This window comes from Aspergillus bombycis, assembly GCF_001792695.1.
Source record: "Aspergillus bombycis strain NRRL26010 chromosome Unknown contig00023, whole genome shotgun sequence".
Lineage (NCBI taxonomy): Eukaryota > Fungi > Ascomycota > Eurotiomycetes > Eurotiales > Aspergillaceae > Aspergillus > Aspergillus bombycis.
In genome coordinates this window covers 123687-142339 of record NW_019170025.1, presented here as the reverse complement: position 1 = coordinate 142339, position 18653 = coordinate 123687, and the positions used below count along the sequence as shown (strand labels likewise).

Below are 18653 nucleotides of genomic sequence, written 5' to 3'. Positions count from 1 at the left end.
AGGCCAATGCATGCCACAAGCCAATCAAAATCTTGGTAATCCCATTTCGAGACATCTTCACCTGCATCACTTAGAACCTTTTGAGACAACTCCATGCTGTCTGCCAGATCTAACCCTTGCAGTTTTAAGCAACGGGGCTCGCTTGTGGGCCCTAACGCATGTCTTATCCATTCGACATTTGGATGCCGAGCAGCCACGATCAACCAACTGCCTCTCTCAGTGCTACACAAGGTAGGAGGTATTATAATCGATTTAATCAACTCAAAAATATCGAGGTATCCAGAGTCAAAGCAGGAAGTATCAGCTATGGCTTGAGAAGGAGATGAAAGTATATTGAGACCATCCACGATGAAGACAACTTTACAGGTACTGATGATCTCACGAAGTATATCCTTGACTGCTTCCAGATCGTGAGATTGCATTCGTAGGGAAGGTATTATCCATAGTCCTGATCTTGCCGCTGAATCATATACCTGGAGAAGCTGATTCAAAGCGGCATTTGCGAAGTCAGCTGCAGAAGATATCTTTTCTGCGCTGAAATCGATTGTGACTACCGCATCTGCCCAATGCGTGTGCTGCCATAGGGTGGATGCATATTGTAGAAGAGAAGTTTTGCCAACTCCTGTTGGTCCGTGTAAGTAGATTACTGAATCTTGACAGAGGGCTTTCTCTAATCTTAGTAGGTCGAAATCCCGACCCACAATATTTGACGGTAAATGGAGTGTTGGAGAAACGGAGCGATATGGAACGTCATATTGTAGACAGCTTTCCCCTAATGACTCATCCTCGGCGAGAGCACAAATATCCCCGGGGCCGTAAAGAACAGGGACGAAGGCGTCAAGTAGCTCTCGTTCTAATCCGAACCTCGCTGGGCGGAGGGTATTTAACCGCAGAGACCGCCGTGCCTCTCTTGAGGAGGCAGACAGCGTTAGCCGACCAACAAGAAAGAAAAAGTAGAATCTGGTCAGGAAAAGTTCCGCTGTTGCACTGGAAATCCTAAATGACATAGCGAGGACGTTGCGGACACCTCCTTTCTTCTGCAATACACCAGCGATATTGGCATCTTCGCCGGAATATGCCGTTGCTGAGTTGCAAGCATTCAGTATGACCAATGGAATATTATACTGTCTGAGAACAGCGGCTACTTTTAACGCGAGGACCGGCCGAGTTTTGTTCGATTCTCCACATGTGAAGTAGAGGATGCCAGCTTTTGTTTTCTTTCCATCCTTTCGACTCCATGTTTTCACCGCCCCATGCAGATCAAAGTGTACAATTTGAAAGTATCCAGGCCCATGTTGTTCCTTTGTGCGCCGCAGATGGCCTTCAAATGAAGCAAAGGTACCGGGGCGAGCCACCTCGAGATGAATTTGCAGGGGGCTTCCACTTGAATTGAGACTTTTCTGGACTTGGCTGACTGCTTTGAAAGCCAACAGTGGGCTCACATCATCGTACTTCTTCGAGTTTCTGGTCGTATCCCTTCCAATAACCAGGAGCATGTTGATCCTCTTCGTATTTCTCATTTGTTCTCTTAGAGGAAATCCACATCTTTCTATTGGAAGAAATTGTCGCTCGATAGTGAACTTCCATCCAGATGCGGCACCTTCATCGATATACTCCAAAGTCTCCCAAAAGAGCTGGTGAATGGTATTTCCAGAATCTTTTGATACATTCTCGCTTTCAGTGACACGAATTGTGCAAAGTCTCGGGCTTTCCTGGTGTGTGTTATCAAACAATGAAAGCACCTTCGTAAGACAGAGATCCCGCCAGAGTCGTTTTGGATACTCTTCTAACAGTTTTCGGGCCTGTTTCTCAATGTCGGCTGAATAAGGAGATGTTTGCAGGTACTTCTCGAGATACCAACGACAAGCTCCATGTTGCCCTCGAGTAAGAGGGTCCTTCAGTGAAACATCACGTCTGACTTGTTTTCCCGCTACATGAATGTGCACCGCCCATTCTGTTCGCTGGGGGGTTGTGCTGTTGCGTGATTCTGTCGGCGTCGACAGCACCGATCGAGCTTGGATCTCAACCAACATCGCTACGTCAGAGTTTCAGAGTGAGCATGTAGGCAAAGAGTCAAAAATTCCCCATTAAACGAAAAGGGGGCGGGGTCGGAAAGCCTCACATCCCTGTCCTTCGTAGTACTGCACTGCCGTAAGCGGCTTAGATAGTAACTACTAGCAGTAGGTAGGCTATAAATACCCCACCCAACCGCCAAATTTCTCACTTTCCTCCACCCATCATAATGGCCCAGCGGCGATACTTTCTTCTTGATGAGCGGGTGCCCAAAAGCGAGATTGATAGTTTTATTTGTCGGGTTGTAGAGACGTTCTCGCTGCCCCAGACCAGATTCGCGCCATCGCCTTCTCGTACCCCCGGTCAGCCATCGCATAACACGAATGATATCATCCCTGATATCCTTCCAGAGCCCGTTTTGACGACCAACCGAAAGGATCTGATCCAAGTTGCTCGTAAAAAGGGCATACGCGCCCAATTATCCATACTGTTACATATTGATGTCACACGCGGCTCGATAGAAAAACGCCAACTTGACAGCAACATTGTGAAGCAGTACGCGCTGCCCAATCCTGAACACTGCTTCAAAGTTCTCATGCAGAATGAACACTATGCTCAAGATGTTCAAGAGCTCTTGGAACGCACAAAAACTCACCGTGCGTACCTGGTCACTGGCTTTCTCACTGCTGTTGGAACAACCTGGACGATTGAGAGCACATCTAGCACGGAAAATGGCTTTGGTGTCAACGTTCCGGTGTCGAGTTTTCTCAGCGTACCTGCTGGAGACGTATTGAATTTCACTCTCCAGCCTCAGATATGTTCCGAGACACTAAACAGTCGTGAATTATTCTCTGAGGAGGAAGAGATCTTTGCGGTATCATACTCTGTCGTCGATTTGAAACGCCACGGCTGCCTGTTGCCGGGCTTCGGCATCAAAACTCCAGTTTTGGGGCTCCAGAAAAGGGCAAAGGCCTATCACCTGGCTCTTGGCGACAGTGATGATAGTAGCGAAGAGTTCGAGTTCGATTCGGATAATGAGTTTGTTGATACACATACCAAACTCTCGGACGAGGTAATCCTCAATGTTGATCACAACATAGAGATCGGGGGGCAGATATATTTCGAGGTTGAGTCCATTTTGAACCCCGAGTGAAACCCCATAGAAATTATTCGATCATTATTCTATGAGCCTGATACAGACTTAGTAGTTTTGTTAAGTTAGGAAGATTGAATCAGAGGTGGTCGAGGGCAAAGGCAATCTCCAGATGCAGATTTACTAAATTGAATGGGAGTCATTGAGCGAACAAACTGTGTAGATGCACTATATTCAAAGCCTTTTCCTTGTTTGGAAACCGTCGGTTCTTAATGTACGCTCGGACCTTGCACCGCCCAACACCTACTTGGGGTCCCCAATAGACTGCAAAATATTCACTATCCAGTAAGCGAAGATATGGGGTCATAGAATGAGCGAACTACGAGCGCACCTTGGGCCCTTCATTCTAGTTTGCCCAACTCCATTAACGATCCATATCTGTGAGACAGGGAGGAAGGCTGTAGGTCGCGTAGGTCGCGTAGGTAGGCCTTAATGCACCTACAACAAGCCAAACCAATTCAATTTGACTATCCACGCTAGGCCTACCTCGGAAGGCAATAAACAAAGATACGCGGTGTTGGCAGTACTGGAGGGGCGGCTTTGGTTCCAAACGGAGGCCCATGTATGGTGACTCGGTCTGGGGCGGGATTCTCCCCAGTCTGCCCTGCACCCCCCGAGCCAGGGTACTGGCGTGCCATCTTTGGTAGACCTGCCATGCTCCACCTTTAGTGTATCAGAGCTGCTGCGGCCCGTGTCTCTAAAGTCGGTTAGTACCTGTGCATCTATCTTCTGGCCTCAATCATTCGTTTATCGCGCTCATAGGGGTTCTATAACGACCAGACAGTGGTCATTGCCACAACATATCTGATACAGCGTCAGCAAGTTTTTTAAATACTATATAGACCTGGTTGTACCCAAAAAAAAATAGCAACGGTGAGGAAAGGGGCAGGTATTGCATTGGCAAAGGAACATAGCAGGTTCAGCCGAGGGACCACGTCACTCAAGCAAGGGCTGAGTGGCAAGGCGGCAAGGGCACTAAGCAACAAGTCAAAAAAAATATGGGTAGCAAAAACATACAACAGGAGGGATTCGCTGGTGGTCACCCACCCAACTACTAACCTCCCGGCGTGTGGCTTAAGTACGGCTGAGCGGACGGGAAGCCCTGTTCTCCACACCCTGTGGTCGTATGTACTGGCTCTTCGATTGAAGAGGATTATACCTGTTGTTTATCTCCCGGGGGAAACACCAGGCTCTGCTGCGCTAGAGACGCCTGCCGCACACGTGAGTTCTTCCATCCAATTCCAGGAAGACGCAAACAAACAAGGCGTTGTTTGAATTAACAATCTCAACTCAGGAGATTCCTTTGGCAATAGAAGTATCTATTCTGAGGTCATTCCCAAGACATTCTACTTTGTTAGGCCACGTAAGAGAATCAGAGGTCCTGTAAATTGTCACTCCATGTTGTGGTGTGCTTGTATGGATATTGGAGGTTTTTATATATATTCGCAGGCTCACATTCATAACCTACGGTCAGAGGATGTTGCCCATGTTTTTGACTCGCAATTCGTACATCTCCAGTCCTTTCACCTTTATAAATCTGGTTCCACCACAATGAAAGAAGGACAAAAAAAAACAAAAAAAAAAAACAAAAATCTTTCAAAAAAGGCAAAGGCAAAGACAAAAGGGCATCGATTAGACGGCTCCTTGCCACCGCCTTCCTGAGTCGGTACTTTACTGGCAGAATTCGACTTGTGCCATCAAACAATTCCCGATTGACGCGACTCAAATACTCAATATCAATCCACATCAATGCCAGTCTTGCGATGACCATATATCTGGCCAATCGGATCCTTGAATAAAAAAAATAAATAAAATAAACACTAGAGATTCCGAACACCTCGGCTGTACGAGTCGTACAAGTCACTGGCTCGTAGGATTTCCATCCGGCCGAGTTTCCGATCGAGATCCACCGGGGAAGAGTTGTGGTATAGTATGTCTTTAGTGCTTGGGGATAGTGATCAAAGGCAGATTCGATATGATCCTGGTCAATATAATGGTACAAGCTTGATAGATCGGTGACACAGTACTTTGATCATGAGAGCGGTTAGCCTGCGAGCATACATTAGCATCACCATGTCAGTTCCGGCCGGTTCATGCAAGTGGCGGCCTCTAATTGTGAACAGAATCGCTCTTCGTCAGCCAACTTCTCAGTCCAGCTTTCAGGTTGTTTCGGAAGGGCAGGCCATATTTCGTGTCCGCCTTGTTGCTCTTCCTTCTTTCGGTGCTCCACGAGCATCTCCTTCACACTCTTCTGGAAATAGATCGGGCCCTAACCTCGCCGGTCAGAGAGAAATCTCCTGGTATAAGACTGGACGGCGTACCTGTTCCTTGTCCGGGTGAAGCTCGCCGTTGACAAAGACTCCCCCATCCAGATTGCCCTGTGCGCCCTCGCACAACTCCTTATCCTCGTCAAGCACCTGTCGATAAAAGGCGTTGATGTCATCGAATTCCTTGTCTGTCGCATCTTGATGACGATATACTTCGTTCTCAATCTTACTCTTGGTTGCAGAGATCGGGATCATGCGTTGGATATAGAAGAATTTGTCACTTCCTGGTCAGCGATATACGTCCAAGGCCGGTACGCGTTGTTTTGTTACTTACGTGACGGTGACTGAGGTGGTTGGGAAGAAATAAGTAATGGCCCGTTTAAACTGGGCATCGATCTGTTCCTTGTTGAAGATGTGATGCTCCATGTATCCCGCCGTGGGCTCCACGCGATAGCGAGGCAGATCCGACACCCCACTGATGAGCGGATGAGAAGTGGCACAATGATAACACTCGTTGTAGTTCTCAATCACTCCCTTCCAGTTTGCATCCAAGTCCATTTCCCAGTAGTGGTCGAATGTGTATTCCCCGGCAAAATCGAAATCCTGCATCCGTGGCTGCTCGTCGATGTTCCGGAACTCGTCCTCCCATCTGACATCCGGTGAGCCCGCCTGGAGATTCACCCAAACGAAGCCGGCCTTGTCGATATGAACATGGACGGGAAGCAACCCGTGCTGGCTTTTGTCGAATTCTGGCACCGTTTCGAAGCGCGGTGCCTTGGCGAGGTTTCCCTTGAGCCCGTAGGACCACCCATGATACTTGCAGCTCAGAATGGAGGTCGACCCCGAACGACTTTGAACGACGGGGAATGCGCGGTGCCGACAGATGTTGTGGAACCCATTGATGTGACCGTCACGGTCTCGGACCAGGAAGAAGGAGAAGTTTGCCACGGTGAAGGAGAGGAAGTCGCCTTGTTGGTTGAACCGGCTTGAATGGGTGAGGAGCAGCCAGCGCTTGGAGAAGATAGCTCGGCGTTCCAGCTGATACATCTCCTCAGAGCGATACCATGATGCAGGAATTCCCCGTGGAGGCTCTTTCTCCGGTTGCTTGGGTGAGAAGCCCAAGAATTGCCACATCTTTAGGAGAGACCTGGGTATTAGCGTGTTCTAGGAGCAAGAATAATTACAGATTGCCATCGCCGCGAAGATCCTTGGGACAGCTATATACGGCATAGACCGAGCGGGGAATTACTTGAATTACTGGAATGGAGAGGGTCTCAAGAATGGGGAGGCTGATAAACTATCCTATATCAAAGATGGGGGCAGTGGGGGCCCGCTCGACATGCATGAGACAGACTCTTTAGCCACACTTTGACCCCAACAATCCAATTTACACATGGTCGCTATAGTCGAGACTCCACCCGGTCATTCTCTTGTCGGACACCCCAATTGCGATCCACCTGGTTATTGTTAGTTGTGCTCGTAGAACACCACCCGGAGAACTCACATCCGCAATATGATCATATCCCAATAGTTTCGGCGCCAAGCCTGGATCTCTCCAAGCCAAAGCCTCGCCTTCAGCGTGGGTGTCATCTGCATCTTGCGGTCCCGTTCCTGCTGTTCGGCCCCGTCGTGCAGGTGGTAGAGATATTGTTGGATGTTTCCTCGATCTACGACCATCGATGTACGCTCCTTGCGACACCGTTGGAAAACGGACAGGGCGTGCCTTTTGGCATCGAGGAACTCGGGCGACGTCTTCGCGATATCGGGACGGTCGGGGAGGCGAGATAAACATTCCCCGAGAACGGCACCGTCTTCAAAGGCCATCCCGGCCCTAAGAGATTCTCGTTAACTCCAAAGTAGACACAGGAACCGTCAGATCATACCCTGAAGCTAGATACGGCAAGGTCGCATGCACAGCATCGCCCAGCATGATCCAGGAACCGGAGGGATGAGACCAATCGAACTCCCCAAAGCGAATGCAAAGCCTCCATTTTTGCACCGACTGGCAGAGCCTGAGTAGCTTTTGGATACTATTGTTCTTAGTTGCTGCAGGGGCAGTAAAGGACCTGTCGCAGTCACCTACCGGGGGTCCCAGCCTTGAAACAAGGCGCACATCTCCTCCACATTGCCTTCGATCGTCGATGCGAGGGAATCCTCGGGGATATCATCTGGCACAAGCAAGACCATGTTGAATAGATCGCCGCCCCGAAGTACGTAATTCACTGCTATAGTTAGCTTGATTAAACAGAATCATCGAAAGGCAACAAACCAGCATGAGCATCTGGGCCCAGCCAATAATTGACCTGTGGACGGTTCACAAACGGTGCCAGTTCTGGGTCTTTTCGCATCTCCTCCGTGGACAACAACAGACGATATGCGAGATCTCCCGTTTTGACTGGCGGATCGCTGCGCCCAAGCAGCTCCTCCGTCAGCTTTCCAAACACGCCGTCGGCTCCGATCACTAAATCTCCTTCCCACTGCCTACCATCCGCTGCCACCACTGCCGCTGTGGCCCCGTCGTCGCTTACATGAACGGTTCCGATGCGTGCATTGCAGGTCATCCGTACCCCAAGCTCCAGAGCTCGGTCAACCAGACACCGCTGGAGATCAGCACGGTGAAAATCCCGATACCATGTCCCGGGATAATTGCTCTCGGATTCGTGAAAGTCCAAGTGGGAGATTTTGTTTCCCTTCCATCCAAGAAAATTACACACACTGGGAACCGTCATATGCGGGGTCAACGCCTTCTCCAGACCCCAATGCTGGAGAACGCGCGAGCTATTCGGAAGAACCTGAATACCGGCGCCAACTTCTTTTATTTCCTGGGCAGCTTCCAGAATATGAACGGAGTGTCCGGCGAGAGCACAACTAATGGCGGAGCCAAGTCCTGCCAGGCCAGCCCCGACAATCAGAATGTCCAGTCGGCATGATTGGGAACGGGTCTGTTGTTGCTTGATGTGAATGCGAGGAGCCATGGTGAACGAAAGTGGACCAGATGACAGCCGTGTGGGGTATGTTTTGGATCCTATCCCGAGATGCACTCGTGTATGGGGGGTATTTATGATAGCTTCTTTGCGCTTGAGAGTCCGTGGATCAAAGATGGGGGTTATCGCCGGCCACCCAACCGCCGAGATCCGATACTGCAAGGGGCACAGCTATATCTGAGGGGCTAAAAGCCATGAACTGGTGCATTGTGGAACATGGAAGAGCATTGACGCTCCGGTTCAGGTTTCAAAATTTGCCATGATGTCAAAAGTAGGTGGTTCCTTTGGGCTATCCACGCGTAACGCTGACCGGTCAGTTTTCGCTCCAGGGTCGAACTGCGCTCGTGACGGGGGGCGCCCGAGGCTGTGGACTCGCTTTTGCGCGTGGACTGGCCGAAGCAGGGGCGAATATAGCCGTCTTTGATCTGGTAGATCCGGACACGGCTTTCTATACCATTGAGAAGGACTATAATGTTCGCACAGCGTATTACAGGTTGGCGATCCCCATCTCATACATGCTAAGTGGCTGACCCCAAATAGAGTCGATGTGTCGTCGCAGGAATCGCTGGAGGGTGGATTCACGCAGTTCCAGAAGGACTTCGAGAATGCTCTCGATATTTGTGTCCCATGCGCTGGGATCAACCGCCATCTCCCTTTTCTGGAATTTACCTACAAAGACCACCACGATCTGGTCTCGATTAATGTGCTTGGACTATACTTTACTGCTCAGCTGGCCGCAAAACAAATGATTGCGAACGGAACAAAGCACGGGAGCATCATTCTTGTAGCTAGCATGGCTAGCCACATTGCGGTGCGAAGCCAGCTATGCAGCGCATACTGTGGAACCAAAGGAGCTGTTCGATCTATGTGCCCTGCCATCGCAAAAGAGCTGGCAGAATACGTGAGTGTTGGACACCGTGCCTTCCAAACGCCAACTGACCATGACAGGGCATCCGAGTGAACTCCATTTCTCCCGGATATGTGCGAACAGAGATGACTGCCGCTGTAGGGTTCCCAGAAGACTCAACTGCGGTGCTGTCCCACGCTGACTTCATTGACAGTTCCCCCATCTTGCGCAAGGTTGGGAGTCGGAAGCCATGAATGGCCGTATTGCTGAGCCCGAGGATATCATGGGGGCGTGTACTTTCTTAGCGAGCGATGCCAGTGCGTACATGACGGGGCAGGATATCATCGTGGATGGGGGAGTCACTCGATGGTAGCGGCGATAGGGCAAGAGTGGGGGTCGGCTCTTACTCCGCATTTAATCTCTCATATTCTATAATATATGAGGTCCATCTTGATGCGGACTTGTTGAGCCGGCTGTATTTCGCTGAAAACAAAGAGTCGCAAAACATGGCACCCAGCGTAGACAACGAAGGATATAGTTCTAGAGGCCCCGTTGATGCTTCGGTTACGGTCGTGGTGGTCGGCGCAGGGCCGTCCGGGTTGATGCTCGCGTAGGTCCGCTCCGAACAACCAGGCTTTGGCGACTCATATTTTTGCAGATGCAATCTCGTTCGATTGGGTATTCATGTGCAAATCTTGGAGGATCGTCCGGACAAGACCTCCACCGGCAAGGCGGATGGCATGCAACCCAAGACCATCGAGACATTCAAGCAAATGCGACTCGCGGATCCCTTGTTGAGAAATGCCGCCCGTGTGTATGATATTTCTTTCTGGGTAAGCCAGTACTATATCAAACCCCATTTGACCGTGGCTAAGAGGTCCCAGCAATCCACAGCAGATAAACCGCTCCACCGAACAGGACGTCAAACGCATTACCCGGAGAGTCTCGTCGGCGCCTCCGATCCCTATATCCTTCTGGCACACCAGGGCATGGTTGAGGAGGTCCTGATCGATGATATGGAGGCGCGAGGTGTCGTCGTCATGAGAAATAGTCGGTTTGCCTCCTGTTCACGCGTGGCAGGCACCGGGCAACTGGATGTCGTATATGAGGACCTGGCGAGCAAGACTGTCCAGACAATCCGCGCCGACTACCTAGTGGGATGTGACGGTGCTCGATCAAAGGTGAGGGAATGTATTCCAGATGCGCAATTGGAGGGGAAGGTGACCAATGCCTCATGGGGTGTGCTGGATGGTGAGTTCACCTGGCTCTTATGTGATATAAAACTAAGGAATAGGTGTGATCGATACCGACTTTCCCGACCTATGGAGCAAAGTTGCGGTGCGTTCCGACCTGGCCGGGTCTATTCTTTGGATCCCTCGCGAACGCAACATGACTCGATTATACGTTCAGCTAAGCGAGACCGACGGCGAACGGGTCGATAGGTCCAAGGCCACACCCGAGTATGTCATGCAACGAGCCAAAGATGCGATGCATCCCTTTCGTCTTGAGTGGAAGACCATTGAATGGTTCGGAAATTACGTGGTGGGCCAACGCGTAGCAAAACGTTTCATGGACTCCGAGGCGCGGATCTTCATTGCCGGTGATGTATGACACTGATCTCGCGCTGTATCCCGCCTGCTTCATGCTAAAACACGACAGGCTGGACACTGCCACTCTGCGCTTGCAGCACAAGGAGCGAATACAAGCATGCATGACAGTTTCAATCTCGCATGGAAGCTGAATCTTGTTATTCGTGGTTTGGCTCAACCATCCCTTCTGGCCACCTACGAAGCGGAACGGCAAAAGATTGCTTACGATCTTATAAACTTCGACGCACAGCATTGCAAAGCGTTCTCGCAAGGGGAGGCTGCCCTTGCCAAGAACTTTGATGAGAATATTCGCTTTATCTCTGGCGTGGGTGCAGAATATTCGCAGGGCCTGCTGAGCCGAGGCAGTACTGGCAGATCAACCCCCCTGAGACCCGGCACTCTCCAGCTTCCAGCAAAAGTGACTCGGTACATTGACGCCAACCCGGTTGATATCCAGCTTGATATCCCGCTGTTGGGCCAGTTCCGAGTATACTTCTTTATTCCAGATGTTCCCAAGGCACTGGGATGGCTGAGGACCCTTTGTGAGGGACTCGACAATGCGACTGGGATGGGAAAGATATCCTCGCGAGCAGATCAGTCGTATGCGGTTCAACCCCACGGAGCAGCCCCGTCAGACACTTTCATGCAGCCACAACGATATACGTCCGTGTCCAGTGCTTTCACATATGCGATGGTGACTCAGTCGTCCAAGTCCGAGTTCGAAATTGCTGATTTACCTACGGTACTGCAAGAGAGTCGCTGGACCTTATATCTAGACGACGTCGATGCACCTCGTTGCACAGAGAAATGGCTTGGGCCATTGCGAGGAGAGCAGGTAGGTGTAGTGATTGTGCGGCCCGATGGATACGTTGGAGATATTGATACATGGGAACCGACGGCGGGCATTGAGGCAGTGAAGTGGATAGAGAGCTATTTTGCATTCATGGCGTAGGGCAGATTTGTTTTGTTAAAATTGATGATAGTTTACAAAACTGACTCGAGGTTTATATGTGATTCCTCTGGTAATTAACAACGTAAATTTAATAATTATTCAAGCTGGTTTCACACCCAAAGTGGACCATTTCATCGCCTACAGGAACGTATACAGTGAAAGCACTTTGTGCCTAGCTGAACGATGGGTTATGGCTTTGATCTCGTTTATCCTACAGCTACTGATGCTTTTAACTATCTCATGATTGGAGAAGGACTATACTTTGGAGGCTATGGATGATGAGGAATGGAAGGCTCCCCGTACAGAAATATGCATATGTGTACGACAATATGTCACATACTTCCTTAAGGGAAAGTGGAACGGCAATGATTTCTAAAGGCTTCACGTTGCTCTATGGCAAGCCAAGCTGGATTCTATTGTTAACATGTCATCATACGTAGGGAGAGCGTGTATTGGCGCAAGGCGGCACTCGCGCTAATCCCTCTGGCACAAGACCAGTCATACCGAGACTGAACACTAGACCGCACGCACGTCACCATCCCTCAGAGCTGCGTGAGCGAGAGTGGGGGGCAGGAGCAGTGTTATGGTGGGGGTGGGTCACAGTTCAAGGACTCTCGATTGACAATTGCAACCAAAGATGGCTTATCCCACTGTTGTCCCACCCTTCGCGTCTCCTAGTCATGGGAGCGGGGTGGCCATGGGTTATATAACGGCGATGTTCCTGTCTCACAGGAACAACAGATACCAGCTACAACCAATTACTTCACAATGGGCTCAGTCGATATTGTTGGACCTCTGTTTCAGCCCCTACGCTTGGGTGCGGTGTCCCTAAGCCATCGAGTTATCCAGGCTCCATGCACTCGGATGCGATCGACGAAGGAGTCCGACGGCGTGTTCGTTCCCAATGAACTGAATGTTGAATACTATTCACAGCGAGCCTCACCCGGAGGTCTCATGCTGACCGAGGCAACTCCGATTAGTCGACTTGTATGTATGAATCCTCGTCTAGCCACGGCGTTAGCTAACAGCTCAGGCTGCTGGATATCCAGGTGTCCCCGGTATTTTCACGGCCTCACAGATCGCCGGCTGGAAGAATGTCACAGATGCGGTGCATGCCAAAGGCGCCTACATATATTGTCAATTATGGCATGTTGGTCGGGCGACAGTGCCGTCATTCATCGAAGGAAACCAGGCCCTGAGTGCCAGTGACATTCCCATTAGCGGAAAGGCATTGGACGGTAGCGAGTATGCTGCGACGCCGCCGCGACCCATGAGTGTGGAGGAGATCCAAGAGACTGTGAATGAATATGCCGCTGCCTCCAGAAGAGCCATTGAAGCCGGGTTTGATGGGGTTGAAATTCATGGTATGAACGGAACAGACACCCGATAAGAAAGAAATCAGTTCACTGAGAAAAGTATCACACAGCCGCAAATGGATACCTCCTGGACCAGTTCCTACACGACAATGTGAATAATCGGACAGACGACTATGGCGGCTCTATCGAGAAGCGGTCCCGTATTGTTCTCGAAGTACTCAAAGCAGCCTCCGCGGCCATTGGGGCGGACCGTATCGGAATTCGTCTCTCGCCATATAACTACTTCCAGGATACTCGAGACTCAAACCCGAATGTCCACTGGCTCTCGCTCTGCTCGCAAATTGCCAGCCTCCCCACGGAATCGCGACCCGCATACGTGCACATGGTTGAGCCTCGCTTTGACGAGGTGCTGGACGAAAACGCCAAAATCGATTCGCTTGCGTTGGAGAGACCGTCCTTGGATGTGTTCCGACCAGCACTCAAGAAGGGCGGCATCGCATTCCTGGCCGCGGGGAGTTTCAACCCTCAGAATGCGGGACCGAAGTTGATTGATGACGGAGCCGACGCCGTGTCTTCGGCCGCTGGTTCATCTCGAACCCTGATCTGCCTCGACGGTTGAAGGAGGGACTGCCATTGAACCCGTATGATCGGTCGACCTTTTATGGGGCTGACCCGGCGGAGAAGGGATACATTGATTACCCTTTCTACAGTAGATAGATGCAGGCCAGAGGAGAACATCGAATGCAATTACTACATGATTAAGATAAGGCTACTAGTACTTTCATGGCATCATGAACCACTGCCCAGCGGACCGTCGCTAGTTGCTGTGCCATCGCTGCTACTAACGGTTTGGGATCATACTTTCCGGACAGTGCAGCCAGCTCCGTAGTGCTGGGGCAGTTGGTCATCATGACAATAAGTGAAGACAGATCGGTATTCAGTCGGGGTTCGGAGGACGAAGGATCCATGCCCCGATGAAAGACCCAGCAGGCTAATGTAGCCAAGTAGAGACACCAGGGAAAATGAAAGGCATCTGCCTGGTCCCAGTCATGAAGACTCAACACCGCATCCTGCAGCAGATGGGATGCATGCCGTGCCACAGCGGTCGATGCCCCGGAGTCATCGTGTAGCCAACGAACGATATTCTGCTGAGACCTTGACTGGTCGGCGGGAGTGACTGTTCGTCCGAGAATCTGCACTGCTCCCGCGACAATCTGCAAGTCGAGGATCTCCACATTTAATGCCAGGCAGGAGGCATGATAGAGCGCATGGGCTGCCATTTTCAACCCGGTGAAACGACGTGGATCTGCTGTCTGTGCCAGTTTCATAGCCAGGCAATCTGCATCAAAGTCTACTTTCCATAGAACATAGGACCGGCTCATTCGTGGCGTCCACGCACCCACCCGATCTGGCGTTTCTGACCGTAGTGTGGTTTGATCTCGTCGCTTGAGATCGGCTGATACCGACATCAAGCCATGGAGGATCACCGTGCGAGCAAAGACATTGAGGTCTCGGGGTCGAGACACCGATCCTGGGGTGATGTAGCCTTTGAGAACGGCGAGGAACGGTCGGTTTGTTTCACGGGAAGCGAGGTGCGCCCACTCTCGAGCGGACGATGCTTCCCAGGTGGCAGCGCTACAGGGCAAACCAGACCGGATCTCAAATGCGGACATGCAGAGGGATTGCGAGAAGAGAACCGCGTGCTGCGTGTCCCACATAAAGCAAAGCATTGCCAGCCTTTTCCGCTGTTCTGCATCCATCGCCTGTCGCCATGCCTGATCGATATCCTCCGATCGCGCGAGATGAGGCGAGTCTTGTATACTGCAGCAGTTACTACGGCGAATGAGCTTAATGAGGACACAGTGGAAGAGCTGAGCGCGCTCGCGCTGCTTGGGACCGGCCCTCATCTTTCCAAAGCAGTCAATGAGGAGCATGGCTTGCAAGACCCAGAACTCTGGCTGTGGTGAGAACTCGTCATGGCACAAAAGCTGGTTGCGAAGTTTGTCGTGGATCCCCACGGCGAGCTGATGAGCCTCACGCGTGCTGTAGGTCGCTCCCATGAAGAGAACAGCCGCAAGGAAAATTGGGTCCACGGTTTCTGGGTTGAAGGTTGCCTCATGGACAAGGGGATATGTAACATTGAAGCGCGTGAAGAAGAGATCACAGTAGCTTTGCAAAGCCCCCAGGGTCAGCAGAGGCGAGTCCAGCGTCCGTGGCCGACCGTCGATACCGACAGGGGATACCTGCATCACCAGGGATAGGATGCCTCGCCGGCAATTCTCCGACAGTCGTGGCAAGTGTGGCGGCGGACTGGGCCCCAGAAAAGAAGTCCCGGACATCCAGTCTGTCTCCAGGATCTCAGGCATAATCGGGGACAGGGCCGACTGTGGCATTTGTCCTTTGTTCATCATAGATGCTACCTCTAACAAGGCGGATGGGCCATCGTACTTCTCCACTGCCTGATTGTAGTCCGTGTTAAGTGCGCCAGGGAACGGCTCTGTATCGAAGCCGAGCGGGAAATCGAATTGATGAAAGGCATCATCCAGGGAGGCGACATCGAATAGCCAGTTGTAGTTGCAGGTCGCTGCAAAAGGAAGATTGAAGTCGGTTGCTATGTGCATTAGACACGTTACGATGGGACTGGAGCCAGGTGCGACCCATACCTGTGTCCGTGCTGAAGAAATCGCCCATGCCACCCAACCCGACATTGAATGAACCGTCGGCTGCATCAAACTGCCCTGGAATCGGCTCCACATAGGGTTCAAAGGGACCACCGGGCATCATTGGCGCTAGAAATGGATCCGTCTCGACAATCGGCAGGGAGGTGGGATCGGTGCCAGAAATCGGCGGTGATATGGGGGCCTCGTCCATGGGCTCTTCCTCTTCCTCTGCTACGAGATCCTGGCCCGACGACAAGGAAGCGGTTGTCGAACGTGCTACCGACCGCATCTCTCGCTGCGAGGGGCGCACTATGATGGTGCCATCCCGAGCTCTGCGAGTCCTCTTGCGTGTGTTCAGGACGCCTAGCCCTGGACCGCCGGCTTCTTCATCTCGTTTGTCATGACGCAGCATGTGTCGGGCTGAGTCGATTAGCCTTGGGGACTCCGATCAATGTCGAATGAAACTGTCGCTTACCGAGTAGATCCGGACGCTGAAAGTGGACCGTGCAGCGCTTACAGGTAAAGCCCTTGCGTGGCTGTTCATGATTGAGTGCATGCCGACGGAGGTGCTCGGCGCGAGTGAAGCTTTTGTCGCAGCCGGGATATTCACAAGCGTGATTCTTCATTGTGTTGCAAATGGATCTGGAGTAATCGCGCCCTCGAATCGGTGGGAGTGGCAGTTGGGAGCTGCATAAGAATCGCAGGGGCCGTCGGAAGGATGACCGATGTCGCTGATAAGAATGCGGGGGCAGTGGGGAGAAGTTCATGCAGAGATAAATCGATTGATAGACTAATTTCACTTGTTCCCTATCTCTCAGGGTGACCAATTATGACCCCGATGCCAAGTGGGCTAGCAATGTCGAGAGATGAAGTAAAGATTCTGCCATCCTCGACTGTGAACGCTGCCGTGGTCGAACACATAGCCCTAATATATCGATTGCTCCACCCATAACCTGCCACTAATGGATGATCTACAAAAAGTACCGCCATTGCATGCTCTGACTGCCCTCCTTGAACTGACTAGTATCCACTCCATCTTCTCGTAGTCTTACTCCTTGTTCCCGATCGCGACGACGATTCTCGAACCGCATCCATACGCCTAATCCGGTCACGAAGATGATGCAGACAGCATTACAACAGCACGTCGCAATCAGTGTAGGAAGATATCTGCACGGAGTCAGTCACAAATGCCTTCCTCTTCCCTCTCTCCAAGTCCGGGTGCGACATACTTGGGGGCGTACTCAGTCCGAAACGTAGCGGCACTCACGACACCGGCGAGATTCCCCAAACCCACCAGAAACCCCGTATTGGCCGCGCGGGAGTTTTCATGGACGTTGTTGTTATTATGCCAAGCATGAACCAGGCATGATGGGATATATGCGCCAGATGCCATGAGAAAACAAGCAAAATAGGCCACTCCCTTATGGTGAAGAACATCCATTGCAACTAGAATAACCATCCCCACAAGGGAGAGGGTGAGAGAGAATACAATGTGAAAGGTTCGCTCGCGGAAATAGTCGGATGATTTGGCGACGCCGAGCAACACCACTGCGCCCACAAGATTTGGGGCAACCGTCCACAAATTGGTCTTGACAACAGAGTACCCGAGACGTTGCACAATCTGTTTCGGTCAGGGCTGAAGGATCGGAGACGATCATCAGGCACTCACTAGAGGGAAGAAGTTCATTGCGGTTGCGTAAGCAACTGGGTAGGTGAACGATATGATACACCAAATGGGGAACTGCCAGTCGCCCCAAGACTGAAAGCAAGCTTTAAGATTGAACTTGGTCGCAACCTCTGATGAAGAGTCTCGAAGGAGTCGAGCAGTGGCTGCCTCTCTCTCCCTACCGTTCAGGAACCATGCCTGTTGTGGGTTATCTGGGAGCACCAGAAAGCCGAAAACCCCAATTATCAAGGTCATTCCCCCCTCGATGATAAATAAGTACTGCCACCCTTTCACCGAGGGACTGTCAATTTGGAATACACCGAAGGAGATCAGTCCACTAAATGCTGAAGCCAGAACAGCGAATGACTGTACAATGGCCAAGCGAAAACCCATTTCCCCGCGAGTGTAGAAAAGGGTCAAGTAAAAGGTGGCTCCAGCAAAGAAACCTGCCTCAAAAATGCCGAGAATGATACGAATGACAAGTAATGAACCAAAGTTCTTAGCGGCACACTGGCAAAGGGCAAGAATACCCCAAACCACGGACACTGGAGGAATCACAACGGACGATTTAGCTATTTCCTCGGCGCCGTGTCTTGGGATGAGCTTACTGGATGAGAGCATAATTCGACCCGAATAGCGCTTCATCAGCAGGTTCCATGGCAGGTCAAAGAGGCCGAATGGAATATAGAAGAGAAGAATCAGTAACGAGTAATCATTGCCCTGAAAATGCAAGTCGTCGTCGAGACCGTCGGTTTTGGCATTTGCCAAGTTACTCTGGCCATATTAATTAGTATTGTGCGTGCAACTATATCAGGACAATGAAGACCCACGCGATCCATGCAATCAAAGAAGTACATCTACCGGCGTCAGTCTGGGATCGGTTTGGTGTCTGCGACCGGTCTGGATATTCTCACCAGGCACAGCATTGGCAATACCCACAGGTCCACTTTTCTGCGGTATGCCCGTTCGGCGTCGGCGTCTGCGTCTGCGTCAGTGGAGCTTTGCCCCATACTTACTTCGGCATCTGGGGATGTCATCGCAGACTGCTTCCGTTCAGACATATTGGGCGGGCTCTGGTTTTCCTTTCTCCCATTTTTCTATCACCGGCAGCCTCCTTAAATGCTACTCCCGGTGTTACATGGCTCACGAAGAGTCCAGTTCGCTCTGACCGTACCCCATATCTACCAAAGAAGCGGTATGATAGCG

At 51.2% G+C, this 18653-nt stretch overlaps 5 protein-coding genes across 5 annotated transcripts; 3 read left to right on the top strand and 2 right to left on the bottom strand.

The window, feature by feature from the left end:
• Positions 1-2242: 2242 nt before the first annotated feature.
• On the top strand, positions 2243-3166 carry ABOM_002578 (uncharacterized protein; the record flags this gene model as incomplete). Its single annotated transcript, XM_022529708.1, has 1 exon — positions 2243-3166. The coding sequence occupies one exon, from the start codon at positions 2243-2245 to the stop codon at positions 3164-3166; it is 924 nt and encodes a 307-aa protein (XP_022391204.1).
• Positions 3167-5234: 2068 nt separating this feature from the next.
• Positions 5235-8408, bottom strand: ABOM_002577 (putative monooxygenase; the record flags this gene model as incomplete). The annotated part of the gene is made up of 7 exons (XM_022529707.1): positions 5235-5435; positions 5488-5713; positions 5768-6580; positions 6938-7264; positions 7317-7445; positions 7517-7655; positions 7703-8408. The coding sequence occupies 7 exons, from the start codon at positions 8406-8408 to the stop codon at positions 5235-5237; spliced, it is 2541 nt and encodes an 846-aa protein (XP_022391213.1).
• A 268-nt stretch (positions 8409-8676) lies between these two features.
• Positions 8677-11805, top strand: ABOM_002576 (uncharacterized protein; the record flags this gene model as incomplete). The annotated part of the gene is made up of 7 exons (XM_022529706.1): positions 8677-8688; positions 8747-8910; positions 8958-9318; positions 9366-9497; positions 9879-10515; positions 10559-10869; positions 10924-11805. The coding sequence occupies 7 exons, from the start codon at positions 8677-8679 to the stop codon at positions 11803-11805; spliced, it is 2499 nt and encodes an 832-aa protein (XP_022391214.1).
• A 768-nt stretch (positions 11806-12573) lies between these two features.
• Positions 12574-13740, top strand: ABOM_002575 (alkene reductase; the record flags this gene model as incomplete). The annotated part of the gene is made up of 3 exons (XM_022529705.1): positions 12574-12792; positions 12839-13169; positions 13232-13740. 3 exons carry the CDS (start codon positions 12574-12576, stop codon positions 13738-13740), a joined length of 1059 nt encoding a protein of 352 aa, XP_022391105.1.
• Positions 13741-13879: 139 nt separating this feature from the next.
• On the bottom strand, positions 13880-18508 carry ABOM_002574 (MFS transporter/fungal specific transcription factor domain-containing protein; the record flags this gene model as incomplete). The annotated part of the gene is made up of 7 exons (XM_022529704.1): positions 13880-15732; positions 15785-16201; positions 16257-16468; positions 17011-17402; positions 17451-18221; positions 18278-18304; positions 18362-18508. The coding sequence occupies 7 exons, from the start codon at positions 18506-18508 to the stop codon at positions 13880-13882; spliced, it is 3819 nt and encodes a 1272-aa protein (XP_022391212.1).
• Between the last annotated feature and the right edge of the window lie 145 nt (positions 18509-18653).